Source organism: Mastigoproctus giganteus, chromosome 13, assembly GCF_048544385.1.
Source record: "Mastigoproctus giganteus isolate SK-2022 chromosome 13, ASM4854438v1, whole genome shotgun sequence".
NCBI lineage: Eukaryota > Metazoa > Arthropoda > Arachnida > Uropygi > Thelyphonidae > Mastigoproctus > Mastigoproctus giganteus.
In genome coordinates this window covers 108381053-108402268 of record NC_143587.1, presented here as the reverse complement: position 1 = coordinate 108402268, position 21216 = coordinate 108381053, and the positions used below count along the sequence as shown (strand labels likewise).

Sequence of the window (21216 nt, the reverse complement as noted above, 5' to 3'; positions counted from 1 at the left end):
GAAATGTGCTTTAAAAAAATATCACAGAGGCATTCAAAATTGATTTTTATAACTGAAAATGTGGTTCTAGTAAACGATTAAAGTATAGTGCATTTTACTGATTTGTATCGGTTCTTTGAAATTTGATTCTATTGAGTGGCTGATTCTAATAACCAGTGATCACTATAACCGGCACTTACTATATTTAATAATATAAACTTGAAAGAATAAGTATTATCATTACTGCATGACCATAGTGTTATTATTGCATTTAAGTATATCACTTTAGTGTAGTATTCTCAACTAAATTGAATTTGAATGGATATTATGCCTCAGACCAGAGTAGCAAAGCAAAGGGTTCAAAAGTTGTGGGAGTGCCGTGGCTCATGAATGAACTGGTGGGGGAAGAGTTATACACCAAATCATTATATTATGAAATTTACTGCTTGTGTTTGATGTTTACAGATCACTCTGGAAATGGGACATGACAGCCAAGGTCTTTGTGCGCGCGCGCGTGTGTGTGCACGCATGCGACAAGTAAAGAGTGTGAGGATATTAGGTATCAATTCAGCATTCTGATGGGAATGCATGAGAGCTTGAAGAAAAGAACAAGGTAAGTGCTCTTGAAGGAATCAAAATTGGGGCTCCATCAAGCTCTCAGTTGCTCACTTCAATGATTTGATTTGATTTTTGGTTTTTATGGCACAAAAATGTTAAAGGTTACAATGCACCAAGAAGATGCTCACTTCAATGCCAGAGCTTGCAACTGTGCATCAGGCAAGTAACAACCCCCCAAGGCAGAATATATTGTTCCCACAGGAGGTAGTTATGGTCGATGACCATTGTCAGGGTAATGGGATATTGTGCAAAAAAAGCCAGGGGCAAAAGTTGATGTAGAGCAGATAACATCCATTAAGGGTACAAAAGGTGATATTGTTGTATATTTTGGCTAATTACATAGAATAGGAGATCCACGGACTTAACAAGTATAGGGCAATGCTGATAAAAAGTTGAGTTTGGATTAAATTTGAAAGTGCCTGCCATTCTGCCCAGACATGATAGGAGGGAGTACATGATGTGAGCCTTATCAATCAATTCAGCCTTGGAGAAATTGTGCACGACTCATGGAGATGGGATACACTTATATAGAAAGGGTGCAAAAATATTTGCTGATGCTATTGAGGCAGTGCTAGGTGGGTCAAAAAACTACTAGCTTGGTTGGGGGAAGGGAAGGACACCAACTAACAGATTAACAATAACTGCAGGCAGAAGTGAAACTGCTTGCACTGCTTTTTAGGCCTGCTGTGGGTAATCATGGAACAAGAATTTTAATATGAGGAGTGCAATGTGTATAGAAAGGACATTGTCACTGTGCACTTTGTTGCAGTTTCCAGTGTTATCCCACTTGAAGGTGGGTCTTCTGTACTGAAAATAAGTCATGTGCCAGCTATGTGAGTGTAGAGTATGGTGTATCAGCGTAATATATTGTTTTGTTGTGAGTGTTTAGCAACTAGGGGGTAACAAACATCAGGTTGGTCAACCCTGGCTCCTATCCAAAATCACAAGAAGGCATGCCATATTCTGCTGTCAGGGTATTGTAGTGGGTTTTCTGGACAAGTTCTAGAAGAACAAAGATTTGCAGAGGAAAGGAAGCGTAATAGCTGGGAACAGTGTATAGAAGGGCCAGGGATGAGTGGAAGGCATTCCAGAGGTAGGAAGCTATAAGATTTAAGAACTGCAAAGGTAGGAGAAGGGTGGACAGTGGAAAGCTGGAGACTGCACACATGCACGCACGCACACGTAAGAGTTTAAGCAGAAATGACAGGAGTGGAGGAGGGTTTATCCTCTTATTTCAGAAGAACATAAAATTAAGGCAGCGCATCCAGTTTTCATTAGTGGCCAGTGCAATATTGAGTCAGCCTAGTGTGACATAAGCACTGGGAAAATAAAAACAGTTGCATACTTATGCACATCAGCACATCAGCTTCAAAATATATTATAATTTGAAGTACTGATCAAATCATTAAATGTAGATATTGTAGGGATATCAGAGAAATAGTTACTCAGATAAAAGGAATGAATTTGATTATGGAGAGCACAATATTTACAGAAAGGACAGACAGGAAGTGGGGGGGGCATTATGCTCTTAGTTAAGAGGCACAAATTCTAAGGCATGCATCATGTGCATTAAGTACTGGGAAAACAAAAATAAGTGTAGGAATGTGTTATAGGCTTAATGACTGTGATGAGTATAGAAACAACTATATACAGGCATAGAGTGGGGTCAGTAAGACAATATCTTAGAATTTGGGAGTTTAACTTTCCAGATATTGAATGGACTTTGTGGTATGATCACTCACACAGTAGCATGTTAGAGAAGCAACAAGAGAGCGCAATACTCTTGATCTGATTATTAGCAGCGATTCTTCATGCATTCAGTATATGCACATAAAATAACCACTAGTTGGCAATGATCACAGTGAACTGATGTGGGATGTGATAAGGGCCTCCGTAGCCGAGTGGTCAGGAGCGGGAGTGCAGTAGCACACACTCCTTGAGCAGACCAGGCTTCAAGCCCCTGACTTCTAAATACGGTTGATCTGCCAACCCACACTGGACCAGCGTGGCAGATTATGGTCCATTTCCCTCAACATGAATTGTTAAGGAGGCTTCCATCCTGCAGTGGGTTGATAATGGCTGCAGTTTACTTTCTTTTCTTTTTTTTTCTCCTTAAAAATGTAACTACCATCAAGAGTAAAGGGAAAGATTTTGCTTTTGTAAAAGGGATAACAGTCATCTCGGATAGCTTTTAAATTCTATACAATGCGACCAACTAATATTGTTACCAACAAAAATTCTAAATGGAAAGCATTCAAGGAATTAATCATAGAAGCCACTAGCCTTTTCATCATCATCCATTTTCAATCCACTGCAGGATGAAGGCCTCTCCAGCAACTTTCCAGTTCCTTCAGTTTTGTGCAATGGCCATCCATTTACTACCCACAAACTCATGAATTTCATCTATCCATCTCTGCCGTTGTCTTCCAAGTTTTCTTCTAGCTCCTCTTGGGTACCATTCTGTTATTTTCTTAGTCCATCTGTCATCATATCTTCGAGCTATGTGTCCTGCCGAAGACCATTTTAGTTCTTTAGTTTTGATAAGAATTTCCTTTACTAGAGTTTGCTGCCTAATCCATGTGTTTATCTTCTTATCTAACAGCCTGATTCCCAATATAATTTGTTCCATTCTTTGCTGTGTAGTTCTCAGCTTCTCTTCTATTCTTTTGGTGAGTGCCCAAGTTTCACTTCCATAAGTCATGGTAAACATTGGTTCTTTATTTTATGTTTCAGACAAACTGGGATACTGGGATATTGCTCCTCAGTATGTGACTATATTTCCTGAATGCTATCCATCCAAAATAGCCTTTTCATATCAACTAAGAAATACTGTTCAAGGTTTAGGCCTAAATGGTTGTCAGATAAACAAATGAGACACATGGCAGAGAAGAAAAATGCACGTGGCACACAAATTATCAAGTGATAAAAAAGCCTATGGAAGATATAAACCAGTCTGAAATCACGCCACAGAGGAGGTTAGGTATGCCAAGGCAGATTATGCGAAATCATTGGCAAAGAAATATTTCTACAGTTTAATTATCAACTGACAAGTCCAATATGCATGCGCCACACAATTAGTAAAGTCATGCTAAAAAAAAAAAAAAAAAAAAAAAAATGGATGAAGCTGGTTGATATCAACTGTTTTAAAAAGATGGCAGCAATATATGAATTTAATACTAACAAGCAAGAAAAATAAGGTATTTTCATCACATCACGTGACTTGAGTTTACTGTTTAATGGCTGTTTCAAAAGATTCTTCTTCCCAACAAGCTGGTATCTCAGTTGGCAGTAGCAGATAAATCTTGAGAAGTTTGAAGTCTGACTACTGCCAAGGAAATTATTCAAATACTGCTATGGAAATGATTCAAAGAAAATGGAATGGGGAAATCTTATATTTAAAAATTATAATAAACAGTGTTGTTTAAATTATTAAAGGCATAACAATTATAAGAAAACTGTAATGATGTTACCTGACAGTCAGCTTTATGCAGGAAGGCTGAAGAAGGAGTTGGCAAAAGGGGAATCTCATCTATATCATAAGATTTAGGCAGCAGTAAAGGATAAAAATAATTAAATTTGGCTTTCTCAAGCTAGAATAAAAAAAGAGAAAAGATATTTAAAAATATGATAAACCAATTAAAAAATTCTGGATTATACTTTTGGACTGCCCCATCATTTTAAATGATTAATAACTTAATTATATATCTCAAAGGGCATCCTATGCAGGACTTCCAACTTCAAGAGTAACTGAGTGCTGAATAAATGAATTTTATTTGTTTAGAACAGACTACCTAAATTTACTTTAAATTAAATTCATATTAATTTCAAAATCATATATTATTGAGTCATTTATTCAGCACTATACCTGTAAGCAGTAATGGAAATCTTCTGGGAAACCCTTCAGTGCATCAGTTACTGCACTTTGGATGTTGTTGATTATCCCCAAATGATGTCCTTTCAGGCAATTCTTGCTGGAAAAAGAAAAAAGTCTTATGGCAAGAGATCCAGGGAATAAGGTGGCTACAGGGGCATTGTAATGTTTTTGGAGGACAAAAACTCCATAGCACACATTGCACAGTGTACTGTGATTACGCAAAATCCAGTTTTCATTCTTTACAGAACCCTTTTCCATAGCCATTCATGGGTTTCTCAGTAGAAAGTTTGGTAGATGGTTTCACCCTGAGGCACGAACATCTACACCACTCCATATTGATTAAAAAAAAAAAAAAAAAAAAAAAAAAACAACCAGATGAACATAGATTTCATTCTAGATTTGCTCATTCATGCTTTCTTCAGGATTGGCAAGGTTGCAATGTGCCATTCTTCACTTTGTCTTTCTGTTTTGTTACTGGATATTACTAAAAAAAATTGTTTTCACCTTCCTGAAGGAAGTCTGGCTCAGTTTCAACACAATCAAGAAGTTTGAGGCAGATGTTCTTATTTTATTCTGCTCTTCAGTGAGATTTTTTAGCATAAATTTTGTATAAATTTTGCACATGCCCAAATGCCCTGTTAAAACATCATGGACAGCTCAGTGACTCATGTTCGGCTCACCTGCTGCCAATCTCGCAGTCAACCATTAGTCAGACAGAGCCCTTACCCACTCCACATTCTCCCTCTGTTGCAGTGACAGGTCTCCTTGCACATGGTTCATCTACAGTGGCTTTACGTCCTTCCAAAAAGGCCTAGTGCCATTGGAAAACTGGGGCTTGATATAACTTGATCTCCCTAAGCTCTTGCTAACTTTTTGCATGTTTCCGCTACACTTTCATTAAGTTTGATACACAATTTGAATATATAATGCTGCTCGATATTCTTCTGCTCTATTTTTCATGGCACAGTTGATAAACATGATTGCCTACTTCACAATGACTCCACACACTGAACACAATGAGACGTGACTATTTCATCGTATGGGGAGGGGGGTTTCAACCTACATGCTTATATGCATGTAGGTTGAAAATGTGCAGTGCTGCCATCTTGCATTTTATAAAAATCAATCTCATTGATTTTGTGACATATCTCGCATGTCATATAATTAATGTAAATTAAATTTAGTTAAGTCTGTTAAACAGTAAAATTCAGCATGCAGAGTTATTAAAATAATTTCCAAGTCTATGATCAATAAATTTTATAAAATTAATTGCTAACAATTTTAATTAACACTAGAACCACTACCACACAATGGCCAATTTGACTGTTTGCCTACTATAAATTGTTAAAAGTTTTGCAGCCCTTTTAACTACAGAAATGCAAGTCCATGGTGTTTCCTAACTTTCCATTAAATTTGGCGAGTACAATGTGTACAGAAAGGATAGACAGGATAGAAAGGGAGGAGGTGTTATGCTCTTAATTAAAACAAGTAATATAAAAAAAATTTTTTTAAAGTCAATTCCTACTTAGGTCAACAAAGAAAAATTTTATTTTAGTTACTTTTTATTAAATAATTACAATTAATATAAATATGTATATACATATGACAGAATCACAATATTAAGTGGCAAAATAGAAAGCGAATTTCCTTGCAATTTTCCATTTTCCTTTCTATATATGGTGTTGGACGATTATTTTTATTCACATGTTTCATTTTCCATTTTGTTCCCTCCTTGACTCAGACCCAGAATGAAAAAAGAAATTTTTTTCCAGCAATCTACACGCTTCGCCACTGACAGTATTTATTCCTAAATTTATATCCTGCTAAATATCTTATATAAGAGAAATTTTTTTCTCCCATATAAAACTAAAATTAATTAATTAAATTTAATTAATGAATTAATATTTGAAAAAACTGTATTAACATCAAGTGTCATCCACTACAAGTTTAAAAAAGATGTATTTGAACTTGAGTGGATGAATAACAAAAATTTATCAAAAAATTACTGATTTTCGCAAGAATTGAACTCTCATTCTTCACCTTCACGTGAAAAATACTGAAATCCTTGCATTTTACTGATTGAGCTACTGCCTGTTGATTTCAATTTTATTCCTAAATTTATATCCTGCTAAATATCTTATATAAGAGAAACTTTTTCTCCCATATAAAACTAAAATTAATTAATTAAATTTAATTAATGAATTAATATTTGAAAAAAACTGTATTAACATCAAGTGTCATCCACCACAAGTTTAAAAAAATTTATTTGAACCTGAGTGGATGAATAAAGAGTATTTTATTAACGATTGAAAATTTGAACAAGATATATAAATATATATAGGGAGAGTGTGAACTAATAGTAGGAATTGAAAAAAACAAAATCAAAAGAAGTGCACCCAGATGATATAGATGAACAGTGCACTGTTGAGTCAGTTTGGTGTGACATAAGCACTGCGAAAACAAAAATAAGAGTAGGAGTGTCTTATAGGCCTAATGACTCGAATGAGTACAATGAACAATAGTACAGAGAAATAGAGTGGGCTAGTAAATCAGAATGTCTTATAATGGGGGATTTTAACTTCCCAGATATTGACTGGAACTTGTGGGTTGGTCACTCACACACTAGTCAGACTTTTGTGGATTTATTGGATGATTGTTTTCTGCAGCAGCATGTTTGAGAGGCAACCAGAGAGAGAGTAATACTCTTGATCTGGTTATCAGAAGTGATCATTCGTTTATTAAGAACTTGCAGATAAAGGAACCACTAAGTGGCAGTGATCACAGTGTACTGATGTGGGATTTACTTAAAGATTTAATTACCATCAGGGGTAAAGGAAAGGGTTTTTGCTTCCATAATGGTGAGTACAGTGGTCTCAGAAAGTTTTTAAATTCTGTACAGTGGGATCAACTGACAATGTTACCAACAGTAAATTCTAAGTGGGAAGCATTCAAGGAATTAATCGTGGATGCTACTAAAAGTTTAATACCTATTAAGAAATATTGTTCAAGGTTTAGGCCTAAATGGTTATCTAATGAACTAATGAGACTCATAACAGAGAAGAAAAATGCATGGAATGCATATAAATTATCAAGCGACTCAGAAGCCTATGGCAGATATAAGCTAGTCTGTAATCAGGTCACAAAGGAGGTTAGGTAGGCGAAGGCAGATTACGAGAAATCCTTGGCAAAAGATTCTAAGAAAAACAGCAAGGATTTCTTTACTTATATAAACGCTAAAAGGAAGATGAATCAGATTGGTCCACTTGATATCAATGGTTCGACCGTTGATGATCCTGCTCAGATAGCAAACAAACTGAATGAGTATTTTGCATCTACATTCACACATGAGGAATTATTAAGGTTTAAAAATGGCAGGTTATCAAATTGTAGCAGGATACTTCATGATTTTGTAATAACTGAGAGCAAAGTGGAGGAGAAATTGTTGAAGTTAAACATAAGAAAAGCACCTGGAGTGGATGGGATCTATCCAGTTATATTAAAGAAGGCGGCAAAGCAACTAAGCAAACCCTTAACCATAATTATGAGAGCATCCTTGGACTCGGGAGGTTCCCACGGACTGGAGATGGGCAAATGTATCCCCAATTCACAAAGGGGGATCGAAGGGTGACATGAGTAATTACAGACCAGTTAGTTTAACTTCTGTTCCGGGTAAAATAATGGAGTCACTGGTTAAAGATGCATTGCAGGATCATCTAGACAAGACTGCGGCAATAATTCAGACACAGCATGGGTTTGTTAAGGGAAAGTCTTGTCTGACAAATTTGATTGCTTATTATGATGTGGTTACAAAGGAACTGGATGCAAAAAATAATTTTGATATCATATATTTGGATTTCAGGAAAGCTTTTGACAGTGTTGCGCATGGAAGACTATTGTACAAATTGGAGCAGAATGGTATTAAGGGTAAGTTGCTACAATGGATAAAAGGATAGTTAAGTGGGAGAAGACAGAGGGTGGTAATCAATGGGTGCTGATCTTCGTGGGCTAATGTTATTAGTGGAGTCCCACAGGGTTCAGTGTTGGGTCCACTGCTGTTTTGTATATTTATCAATGATATTGATGAAGGTATATCAGGCTTAATGTTGAAGTTTGCAGATGATACAAAGGTTGGCAGGGTTGTTAATGACAGTAATGGCAGTGTGCTACTGCAACAGGATCTAGATAATTTGGGCAGATGGGCTAAGAAGTGGCAACTGAAGTTTACAAATGCAAAGTACTGCATATGGGTAGAAGTAACCCCAGAGAAACGAACCAACTGTGTGGTACTACACTTAAGGTGGTAGAAAATGACAAAGACCTGGGAGTAATTGTTCAGTCAGATATTAAGTTTTCTGAGCAATGCAGACAGGCTGCCAGGGTAGGTCATGGAGTTTTGTCAATGATATATAGGAATTTTGCTAGCAGGGAGAAGGAGGTGATTGTCCCTCTGTATAAGGCAATGGTCTGGCCACGCCTTGAGTACTGCATACAGGTCTGGAGGCCTCATTTTAGGAAGGCTGCAGATTTACTTGAGCGTGTACAGAGAAGGGAAACAAGATTGGTGAGGGGAATGAAAGGATCCTCTTACCAAGAGAGGCTTAAGTTCTGCAAATTGCAGTGGCTGGAGACTAGGCACCTATGCAGTGATCTGATTGAGGTGTATAAGGCGTTGAATGGGTTGGGCACGTTGAATTCTGATGGGATCCTTCCACTTGTTTAGATTATGAACCTAAGGGGGCACAAATTCAAATTAAGAAAGGATAGATGTCGAATAGATGTGCAGAAATTTGCCTTTAGCCAGGGGGTGGTTAATTGCTGGAACAAACTTCCATCTTTCGTTGTGGAGGTTGATAGGTTGAATAAATTTAAGAAGGAACTGGACAGGCATTTGGAGGGAATGGTGTGATTTTTTTTTTTTTTTTTGGCTGATGCTGCATAAGCTCATACACTTTCTTTCCAATATTTGCTATTTTCTTTCTCTTCCAATATTTACTATTTTATCAATAACAGTGTTGATATGTGTGAAACTACAGAAATCATTTACGCAATGTGGCAAAATATGCTTCCAAACTGCTCTCATATTGCTGGATGTTACTTGAGACCATGACTCATGAATACTGTCTATTGCTTTTCTGATGTTGCAATTTCTCCAAAATTCAACTAAAGATACTGCACCATCTCCAGTTGTTGCTTGAATTGCCTGCACAGATGTTCTGCATAAATAATAGGCCCTAAAAGTAGTGATTATGCCTTGATCCATAGGTTGTAAAAGACGTCGTATTTGGAGGTAAAAAAATAAACTTTCATGTTTTCACACAAATCAGAAAGTGCTGGTGGGTGGCCCGGGGCATTGTCTAAAATTAACAAAATTTTAAATGCAAGATTATTTTCTTCACAGTAGGCCTTAACTTTCGGACAAAAATAGCTAGTGAACCACTCTTCAAATAAAGCTTTCATGACCCAAGCTTTTCTAACAAACAACAATAGGTAGGCCTGCTTTATTAAAAGCTTCACTGAAAGATCTGAGAGTTTCATTTCTATAGACAACCATGAGTTTTCAAATCGCCTTCTGCATTGCCTCCCAATAAAAGTGTTATTCTATCTTTGGAAACTTTATAGCCTGGTTGAGGCTTTTCTTTTTTTGCTAGAAATGTTTTTTTTGGCATTCATTTCCAAAAAAGGCCTGTTTCATCAACATTAAATATTTGTTAATCTGCGTAGCTGCCATCATCAACAATTTTCTTTAAAATTTCGTAGCTGCATCTTTATCTGCACTTGCCACTTCTCCAGTCAATGCAACGTCATGCAGTCCTGTTCTTTTCTTAAAATGTTCAAACCAGCCTTTACTGGCAGTGAAATTTTCTTCCGTTTCCACTTCAATCACTTTTTCTTTTGAAGAACTTGCTTGAAAATTTTCTTTAGTTACCGCCCTACCCAAGTTTTCTATTGTTGACTTTGCCCTTAACATTGCAAAAATACTCAAGGCTTTTGTTTTTATGGTCATTGTGCAGATTGGAATTCATTTTGATTGCAGTCTTCTATTCAAATGGCTAAAAGATGTTCCCATCTCATCGTAACACTTCTATTTCTTGTGGTTTGTGTGTGTGCTGATGAAGAAGCAAGCTTACTTTTTTCCTTATATGCACTGGCTATACTTAAAATCGTCCGAACCATTGATTCGTACATTCCAAGATGTCGAGAAATTTGTATTTTACTATCACCATCTTCAAATCTTTTTATGACTTCAATTTTTTCATCTAATATTATCACTTTTCTTTTCTTTTTACCAGAGGCACTATCAGATACACTTTTCTTTTTATCCATAGTTAATAATTACATAATATATAAAAAATTTAATAGAATTAATGTAATGTATACACAGTAATTAATGGCAGGAGATACACAGGAGTCTGCACATTAACACGCAATGCAAGAACAACTGAAAGCAATTGATCTGCATGTATGTAATAAATGCGGTGCGGCTGGTGTTGTTCTTCAGAGTGCATAATGTTAGAAAATATTTCAATTGTTGTAATAATCCACGTTTAAAATAATCCATTTCCTTTTTATTTTCTTATGGTAGAAAAACAAACTAGCTTCCCATACTGTATCTTGCGTTCACTTTTGTTTATTTCTCAATAACGCTTCTCGATGAAGGAGGTATGACACGACACGAAATAAACAATAACTCCCGTTTGTGAACAGAGCTGCGCACTCACTAAGAAAACAAGTGATGTGTTTCTATAATGTTCTCTAATGTTATGCATACTTTAGCAGTGTATTTATATTCGTAGCTTAGTACCGACTTTCGTACCATCACCAGCTTCAGTTTCTTTAGGCCAAGCCAAAATACCGCGCTAATTTGAGTCTTGCACTAATCGAACCCGTGCTAATCGAGGAATTCCTGTATAGCGACTGTTAGGGTCCTTTGTAAGTTATGATTATTCAGCTCAAACTTATGCTATCTCAATTGAAATAAATAACATTGTGTGTGTGTGTGTGTGTGTAATAAAATAAAACAAATAAAAAATAATAATTGCTAGATTTCTATTTTGTCTGGTTTTAATGAAATCTGGGCTGGCTCGACAAATCTGTCTAAAAGACCCAAGTATACACAGATGGACAGATTGTGACAGCAATAGGGGCCTATGCATATGAGGCATGAAATTGAAATAAAATTCACTTAAAACAATTCTTGTTGTTTAATTAGTATTATTCATACTGCACATTAATACCAAAATTATTTTTTTGTGTAGTACTTAATCATCAGTAACTGTCTTGAAAATTATGATCAACATTTAGAGCATACAATTCACAATACTTAATTATTTTAGCATGTTCTTTATTTCCAATGATGGCAAATATTGCATTAAAAATTGTAAAAAGACCCATATAAAAGAAGAATATGAAAAATTGTTTCCTAAAATATATTTATCGATGAAAATTCCTTTTTCTATTTTAGTTAAACATTAACAGTATACTGGTACCTTAAAACAGAAACTGGTATTCTTAAAAATGGTCTACTATTCTCCAAGTTTTATTTATGAAATTAAAAAAAGTTTTTTATTTATAAACTGGTTACAAAAAAGCATCTTTAATGAGTTTTTTTTTTTTTTTAATATGAAACAGAGCTGCAGGACTCAATTTTTTCATTTCTCCCCCTTTCTGGAGTACTATGCTATTAAATTTTAAACTCCCCCCTCCACCCCACCTCGATTACGTGTTTTATTTATTATAATATAAATACTCACTTTAGTAAAATTCCACCTCTGAATGAAATGCCGGGCAACATCTCTAGCTGCAGTTCCCTGCACAAACATTGCAATATCATGCCATGGCATTCTAGGTGTTTTCTGGCGATCCACACTATCTTTATAAATGATAAAAATTGTTACATATATTTGTTAAAAAAAAAAAAAAAAAAAAAAATGTAGAGATTTAACTTATTTAAACTCGTTTCTCTAATCAATGATTAAATGATTTGAAAAAAAGAAAAAAAAAAATTTCCCACTATTAGCTACTATGCAATGGCCTATGAGAATAATAAAATCAAATAATAAATGAGAATATTTTCAAATGATTTAAAAGCAAAAATATCACTCCTAAGAAGTGAATACAGTAATACCCCGAAGTTACGCGATAGGTGGGTCCGACGAAAATCGCGTAAGTCGAATTCGCGTAAGTCGGGGTACAACTTTGCATATAAATACATATAAATTTTGCTTAATTGGGACCAAGGACTAACAAAAACACTAGTTTAGAAGAAAAATATTAATAAAATTGCAGTTCTTTATACATATTAATACAAAATATGTATTAAAAAACAAATGACTTACGTTAATCACAACATTTGTGCCTCATTTGGGTCAGAGTCCTCAACATTTTCTATGTTATCTTCTAATATCCTTAAGATCTTGCCCAGTTTTTTTTCAAGTCAATTTTTTATGGGAGGTAGGAGTGCTGTTAGAACCATTATTGGCTTGGTGTGATATTTGCACTTACAACACAATAAAATCATTGCAGCAAGGTCTCTGCATGTGACTCCAGCAACAACTAGTTTCAAGTTTTCAATCAAGTTTTCTTTGCATTAATAGAACTTCTTTAAGTTCTATCAATGGGAAGTTTGGAGTTTCTTCAAAACCTTCAATAACAGAAACAAACAGAGGAGAACAGGATTTTCTGCAAGCACCAGCCATAGTGAATTTCTTAGTTTCAGCTGAGCAGGAAGAAATTAAGAAACACATTGCAAGAATTGAAGCATTTCTTGGACCAGACTGCTAGTGGCAGCACTAACATCTAATCTAGAGTGTCACTAGACAGCATAATGAGGACACTGGTGTCCCATTCAAAAAAAAAGAGCACGCCCAGGATTAATAACATTCTAAAATCCATATTTTGTAATAATAATTTACCACTGAAGTAGTATTTAAATCATTTCAGTGGAAAAGATTGCTGCAAACTAGGTCCTAAGGTTTGGTTTCCATGTGAATATTAGCAAAGAACTCTTCGAAGTTCACTTAAAAGCCCTGGTATTTTTCACAATGGTACAGCAACAGAAGGTTGCCCTTTAAGCATACTTCTGCATTTCCACCTAGTAATAACAACAGATATCAGTCAACTGCAATATATGTACATACAGGCTTTTTTCCCAATACAAGGCAGCACTGAACACCTGCCAAATGCAGTAACCTCTACCTTCAATGATTGCCTAAAGGATTGCAAGAAACTCACTGCTGAATTAATATCTGCATTTTCCACTTTAGTGTCACTTTGATATTATGTAGCTTAGTGGATTTTAAATCTGTGAAACCACTTACAGTTGCATTATCTCATTTGGGCTAGAACTTCACTCGATACTATTTTTTAGATCTTCACGAAGTCACCTTTTTCCTGAATTAAGGAAAGACTCCGGTGATAGCGATATTGGATTTGGTTGCCCAGCCAAAGTTTCAAAAGTATTTACATTTTACCATAATATTGCAATGTGCACATGTCACAGCAATCTGCTGAATATTTATCCCACCTATAACATGGGTCAGAGTTGTCTTTGTTTTTCACTGAGTCTTTTCACAATTTCACGAAACCTCAATTTCATCCTACAACTTAAAAAAAAAATCAATTATTCTGCGACTGAAAGCTAATTTTCACATCTATCTTGCAGCCATATTTTTTCAATTTATGCCCCCTTGGGTGTGTGCTGTCTGAGAAAGCATTAGAATACCATCATCCTAAAATTTACTCAATCTATTTAAAGCTTAAACACTTCAATCAAGTCTTCACATGCTAAGTTTCCAAGCACTGAAATTTGCAGAACCAAAGTCTTTTGTAGCAGAGGTACCCTTTGTGTTCTTAACTAATCTGGTTGCTCTTCTCTGCACCCATTCCAAGAGATCTACATCTTTCTTAAGAAGAAACTTTCAGACCTGTATGCAGTACTCAAGATATACCCTAACCATTGCCTTACACAATGGGATAATCACATCCTTGTCCCTGCTGGCAAAATTCCTAAATATCACTGACAGAACCCTACGAACTGTTCCTAGCAGCCTGTCTACACTACTCAGCAAACTACATGTTGGTCTGTACAATTAGCCCTGTGTCTTTTTCATTCTCCACCAGCCTGAATGGGATACAAACTTAATTGGAATGTTATTCTGGGATTAACTGCTGCCCATGCAGTATCTTGCATTTACCAATGTTAAACCTCAACTGCCACTTCTCAGCCCATCTGCTTAATTTATCTAGGTCTTGATGCAGTAGCATGATTTCTGCCACTAACCAACCTGTCAAACTTTGTATTATCTGCAACATAGACAATAGTTTTTATTTCATCAATATCATTAATAAATGCTGCAAACAATTAGGGGTCCAGCACTAGAGGGACTCACACTAATCACATTAGTTCAAGAAGAGTAGCGCTCATTTATAATGAGCACTCTGTATTCTGCTATCAACCCATCCCTTTATTCATAACAGTACCTTTCCCCTAATGCCACACCATTCCAATTGTACAGCAGTCTTTCATATGGAACAGTGTCAAAAGCTTTACTGAAATCTAAATATATGATGCAAAAATTATCTACATCCAGTTCCTTTGTTAGTAGCTAATCAGATTGTCAGACAGGATCTCCTTAACAAATCAATGCAGTGGTTTCCATATAATTCCATTCTTGTTAAGATGATCTTGCAATGCTTCTTGCCGACCAGGCTAGCTACGTGGGTAAAGTGCCTGCCTGGCAACCCAAAGGTCGTGGGTTCGATTCCCACCTCGGGCTTGGATCAAAGTACTACAAAAACCTTGAGAGGTGCATTATGGCCACAGAAGCCTATGTGCCAACAACTACCAAAAAAAAAAAAAAAAAAAAAAAAGCAATGCTTCTTTAACCACTGATGAAAAATTCAAGCTATTCTCATAGACTTCTGTTCCAGGGAAAATTAATTTGCATGTTTCCTTTTTGTCCTTGATACATATACTGTATCCTGTTTAATGTTTGAATGTATTTAAATTATATAAACAGAGAGAGAGAGAGCTAAATAAGATGTAATATGTATCATAGATGGTAGTTACTATATTAATGTTGTTTACAGATGTGACAATCTAAAGCCATTTAGAGGGAAAGAATTTAGGAGCTAAGAAACTCTGAATTCTTCCTCTTGGGTAGCAACAGATAATTCCATATAATACTTTATAATAAACTACTGCCTCCATGCCATAAATAATTACACAATGCAATTATTTTTTGATTCTAAAAGAACTATATTATATGCTATTGCAGTCATTGGCCAATTCTTATCTGAACAAGAATGAAGCATGTATATATCAGCAGACAGCAAGTACAGATGTGCAGAATGATGAGTTAAATGTAGTGTAGATCAGCAAATGTTCGTTAAGCAGATTTGCATTAAGTAGAGATACTGCTTGTATTGTTCTCCTTACTTATCATTGTCAAACTTACTTTCAGCCATGCACTTCTTCGAATGCAAAAAGTTGGTGATCTAGCCACCAAGTCTGAGCTACATGATGACTAGTGATTGCCACCTCAGACTTGACAACTAGTGAATACCACCTGTTGCCAGTCTAAGCTACGTAGCAGGTGAGTGGTTAAAGATTTTCCAGAAAAATTACATTAACATTTCTTGCATGCCAGCCATAGAGAGGTTTTGCAATACAATGCAATATACAAATGCCCTTCAGAGATTAAACCACACTCTTATTCTGAATGGCTTACTGTAGTTTCCATAATGTTTTGCAGTATATATCCACATTCATGATTGTTCCTTGCAGCATAAATATAGCCAATAAAACATGTTTCCCCCCACAAAAAAAAAAAAAAAAAAAAAGTAGCTATAATTTTTTTGTTCAAGGTGAGAATGCATGATTCCATTGTAGTGATTGGTGTTTACTCTCTGGGAAGAGATGGTTTACTTAAATCTCTTCTAGTCACCGTCTAACAAAGAATCACCCTCCTCTCTATAATTCAGCAGAAATGTTAATATACTCACCATTCACTTCATTTATGAGCATCAGTTAACATTTTCAGTACCCATCTGGCACACAATTTTCAGTTTTATATGTGTGCCAGACTGAAGGTGCAGTTTCATAAATTTATAAAATAATAACTGGGATAGTGCAGGTTATGAATATCAGATACTGTTCATCTCCTGTTCTCTTGAATTCTATCATTAACTTTCTGAATCAGACTGTCATCGATATCCAATGGTTTTCTACTTTATTATTTTGTTTTAATGTTAACCTGAGTCCTCCCTTCAAGAAATGCACAGCACTGCATTCTGGAAATTTATATAATTTTCTGTAAAGGTCTCTACAAACAGCCACTGAATGTTAGCACGTCAAACATTCCTAGCATTTAAAAATCTGATAACAGAACAAATGGTATGAGTTTTTGATGGATGTACTTAACTGTTAACTTGTGCTGAGAAATTCAACAGATTCAAAGTAACTAAACTGGTATACACTGTTAGCTAACACTGCATGTAGTAGTACTGCTGTATGCACTGGAGCTTTGCTTTCTAGATTTATCAAGTATTTTATTTTTTGATGTTTTTAGCAATTTATATACATTTTTTATTTTTACATTTTTTCGGAATAAAGAAGGGCTTTACTTTTCTTATTAAATTGGTATCTCAGACAGTTTGACAGTTTATTCAGGTTATTAATTTACCTAATACTCAAATAAGTAGCATTTGGGTGTTAATTAATTTTAATGGTATTAGGACACAAATATGATGAGAAGAAACAGTCTATGAAAATATTCATATTTAAAACAAAAGAGAAAAACAATTCATACCAAATAGAACATAAGAGTTTTTAAACAATAAATTTCAATTGTGCTAAACATTAATAACTATAAATTTAATAAGATGATATGGTTCTTTCCCAGTCATATTGCCTTTTTAGAAGAAATCTGAAATGTTCTGGTGACTGAAGTCCTGTTGTACTGCCTTTTCATGACATCATTCATATTTCTTAATGCGTAGAAATTTGAATTGCTCATCAGAATCAGTAAATTTAATAAATTTTTTACTTGGTGTAATTTACTTTATTCTTCTTTTCTTTACCTCCCATTTTACCTACAGATTTTTTCTTTAACTGTCACTACTACTACATCTTCTAGCTATGTTCTTACATCACTTACATCACAAATTAATATCCTTTTTGTTACGATTGTGCAACATGTTTTGACATGCTTTATTCTTGATTCTGTCTAAGAACATTGCCATTTTTTAATAATGTTTCCATCCATTTACTGTTGTGCTCAACTATACTTCATTCCACCTTGGGGCCCAGCTGTAAATAGCAATTTTTATGTTGGTCAATGTCTGTTTCTCCTCACTGTCAGAACAGCAATAATAATAACAACAACATGGCCTACACAAACTACCACAAGGCCTTCAACTCTGTAACCAACAACCGGCTGACAGAGACACTGAAGATTAACAAAGTCAACCCAATACCGACATTTCCTAGAAGCAATCTGGCAAAGTGGAGGACCACCATCAAGGTCAAGAACATAACCAGACTGATCCCCTAGAAGATGAATCTTCTAGGGAGACGTCCTGAATCCACTATGGTTCTGTCTAGCACTCAACCCCACTGAACACCATGTTTAACAACAGTAAGTTCAGATATACCATTAACGAAGGGAGAAAGAACCTGTAGTACCTTCTCTCTCTCTCTCTCTCTCTCTCTCTCTCTCTCTCTCAATGTACACGAATGACAATCAAATTCTATGTGGTAACTGAGAATGAATTTCAAGAGCTACTCCGGTGCACGAAGTGTTCAGTACTCACATCAGGATGCAATATGGCTTAGACAAATGCAAGACCCATGGATTGCATTGTGGAAATCTAGTTGGCTGATACTATCAGCCAAAGACTGGTGAAGAGGTTGAAGCTATGACAGACAGCTTAGGAAGTATTTTGGGAGTGAGGCTTAACTAATCATCAAACACAAGGCACATTTGTACAACAAAGGGATAACCCACTGGCAACCTGCTATTGACAAAGTAATTAAAAGCACTTCTTGACTGACTGAATGAAGGAGGCTTTTAATAGTTAAGCCAGTATCTTATTTATTTTTACCTTTAATTTGTGTATATATAAAAAACTTAAAAGTAATAGATAATTGTATAAGTAATATTTTGTATAAAAACATACATAAAAACATAGTTACAATTTGTTTCTCTGTCCTCTAGTACAGCCAAGTATGGTTTGATTATGGGTTCTGGCAAGGTTCCCAAAATGTTATTCAATTGTATACTATATTTAGTCAATAGGCTGAATAAACCAACTTAAAAAAACTCATGTGGTATAATAGTGGTTATTTAGAGTGATAAATTTTAGCAAAGAGCAACACAAGGATCTTCACTATATTCATCACCGCTTCCTTTAAATTCATTATTTTGAGGAAACTGGTATCAGCAGGTCTTCATTATGTGGAACAGGCCTTAATGCAGATGACATGTTAAGATATTCAATGCTGTGTTTGTTTTTTCTGGAATTCTTGATATTTTTGTCATGAAGAAATAGCAGTCAATGTGAATTTTTGGTTCTCCTCACACTTATAAGAACAGCAAAAAAAAAAAATTAAAAAAAAAATACTTTTAATGTTACCAGTTAGCCACATTCCCAGATTTGTTGTGCAGGTAACATAGTAGACATGCAGAGCATAAGCTTTGTTCTAACAATCAATCTTGCAACCAAAGTACAAATAGCATCTACGTTTAGTAATATTGTAGATTTTCTTTCTGAGTTTTTGGTGTAAACATCCACACAGTTAGCAGAAATTTGGGGGTTTCAGACACTTTCTTTGCTTCTGCTTAAACATTTAACAATGCAATGCTAAACAAAACATGGAAGAAACAAACAATATCCAATAGATATGCAGATTTGTACCATACATTACAACTATCTTTCTGTTACTGAAAGACAGCCAATGCTGAACTAGTTAACCATTCTCAACATACAAACATCATTATTTCCAGGTAATAAAACAGATCCGTGTCATATCTACTTTCCTAAATTATACACTGGTGTGCAAAACTTAAGGACCAACACTATTTCTAAAGGTTACACAACCACAAAATCAAATGAAACAGCCTATGGCAATTAGCATAACTGTGGCTGTTCAGTAGAAAGCTGGTGCACATGCAAAAATCTGAATCGTGATGAGAGGGCTCACATAAACAGATAAAAGCAGCAGTTCAGCAGCTATGTGCAAATTACCAAATGTTGAGCATGATTGTTACAGATGTTCGATGTTCGGTTTCATACAGTGCTACAGACAACGAAAGTAGACAACATATGGATGACTTTACCCGGGGTTGAATAATTGGGAAGCACGAGGAAGGTTGAAGAGTGCAAGGAGTGTGGCTGCAGAGTTCGGTATCGCCCATAGCATCGTCTCACATGCATGGTCGGCCTTCAGAATAACAGGTATAACTATTCGAAGGACCAGTGGTGGTCATCCACGAAAAACAACGCCCAATGATGACCGCTATATAATCCTACAGGTGAAGAGGGACTGACACCAGACATCGGGATCCATTGCAAACCAGCTGCTCAGGACGCAATATATCGTGGTTTACTGTGGCCAGGCGACACCACAAAGGTGGACTGTTTGCCCGACGGCCAGTATGCTATGTTCCTTTAACAACTGCCCATCGGAGACAGTTTACAGTGTTGCATTGAGCACAAGGACTGGACAGCAGCGCAATGGGGTAAGATACTCTTTACTGATGAGATTAGATTCAGTCTCAGCAGCGATTCTGGACATCAGCTAATCTGGTGAAAGGTTGGCACACGGTATCACTCCGCAAACATCACTGAAAGGGATTGATATGGTGGTCAACGTGTTCTCATCTGGGAAGGCGTTATCTTGGATGGACATACACAACTCCAGATACTGGAAGGCAGTACTGTAATCAGTGCACGCTACTGTACTGAGGTAATCCTTCCCCATGTGCATCTGTTCTGAGGTGCCCCGAGTTCGTGTTTATGGATGATAACGCCACACCCCATTGCACTGCAGCTGTTGATATGCTTTTGGAAAGTGAGGAAATTGTTTGTATGGATTGGCCTGCCCATTCCACCGATCTAAATCCCACTGAACACATATGGGACACTCTGGGGAGACATCTAGCGGCACATCCACACCCACCAGAAAATATTCACCAGCTGAAGATGGTGCTGACAGAGGAATGGACGATGTTACCACAAGAACTTACCAACAACATTGTCTTAAGTATGGACAGGTGGTGCAAAGCCTGCATCGACATTAGGGATGGCCATATCTCCTACTGAAGACCACCTCTTCCCTTTGTTCCATCTTTGGCAGTGATGCATCTGTATCATGGCAGCCAGTGCTATGTTGCCATTTTTGAATGAAGTCCCTCTGTACCATTTTGTTTCTATTGTTTCCTTCATCATTTCTGTATCTCACGAGGTTCCTTTGGTATGCTTTTCCCATATCCAGGCCACTCCTATGAGAAGCTACAAGTGAAAATCTGACTAGTCCTTAAGTTTTGCACACCAGTGTAATAATATACAGTATTAGCTGTATGTTGCAAAGAAGCCTGGGCTTTTGCTGCACTGACAAAAAAAAAAGGGGGGAGGGGAGCTTTTAACTTTCTCTTCGTGTGTCTCCCCCAGCTGAGTTTTGAAGTTTCCTAAGCTGCCAAGCCTGAACCACCAATGAAAGCAGCAACCCATTTTAATAATTAAAA

General features: G+C 36.2%; 1 protein-coding gene across 6 annotated transcripts in view; it reads right to left on the bottom strand.

The window, feature by feature from the left end:
• LOC150076347 (phospholipase D1-like) overlaps positions 1-21216 on the bottom strand; it is a 496427-nt gene that overhangs the window by 133416 nt on the left and 341795 nt on the right. For all 6 annotated transcript variants that reach the window (XM_090387709.1, XM_090387710.1, XM_090387707.1 and 3 more), the window contains 2 exons: positions 12223-12341; positions 4068-4187 (listed from right to left, as the gene is read on the bottom strand). In XM_090387709.1, the coding sequence (XP_090243835.1) occupies positions 4068-4187; positions 12223-12341 (239 nt within the window). The remainder of the gene's footprint in view (positions 1-4067; positions 4188-12222; positions 12342-21216) is intronic.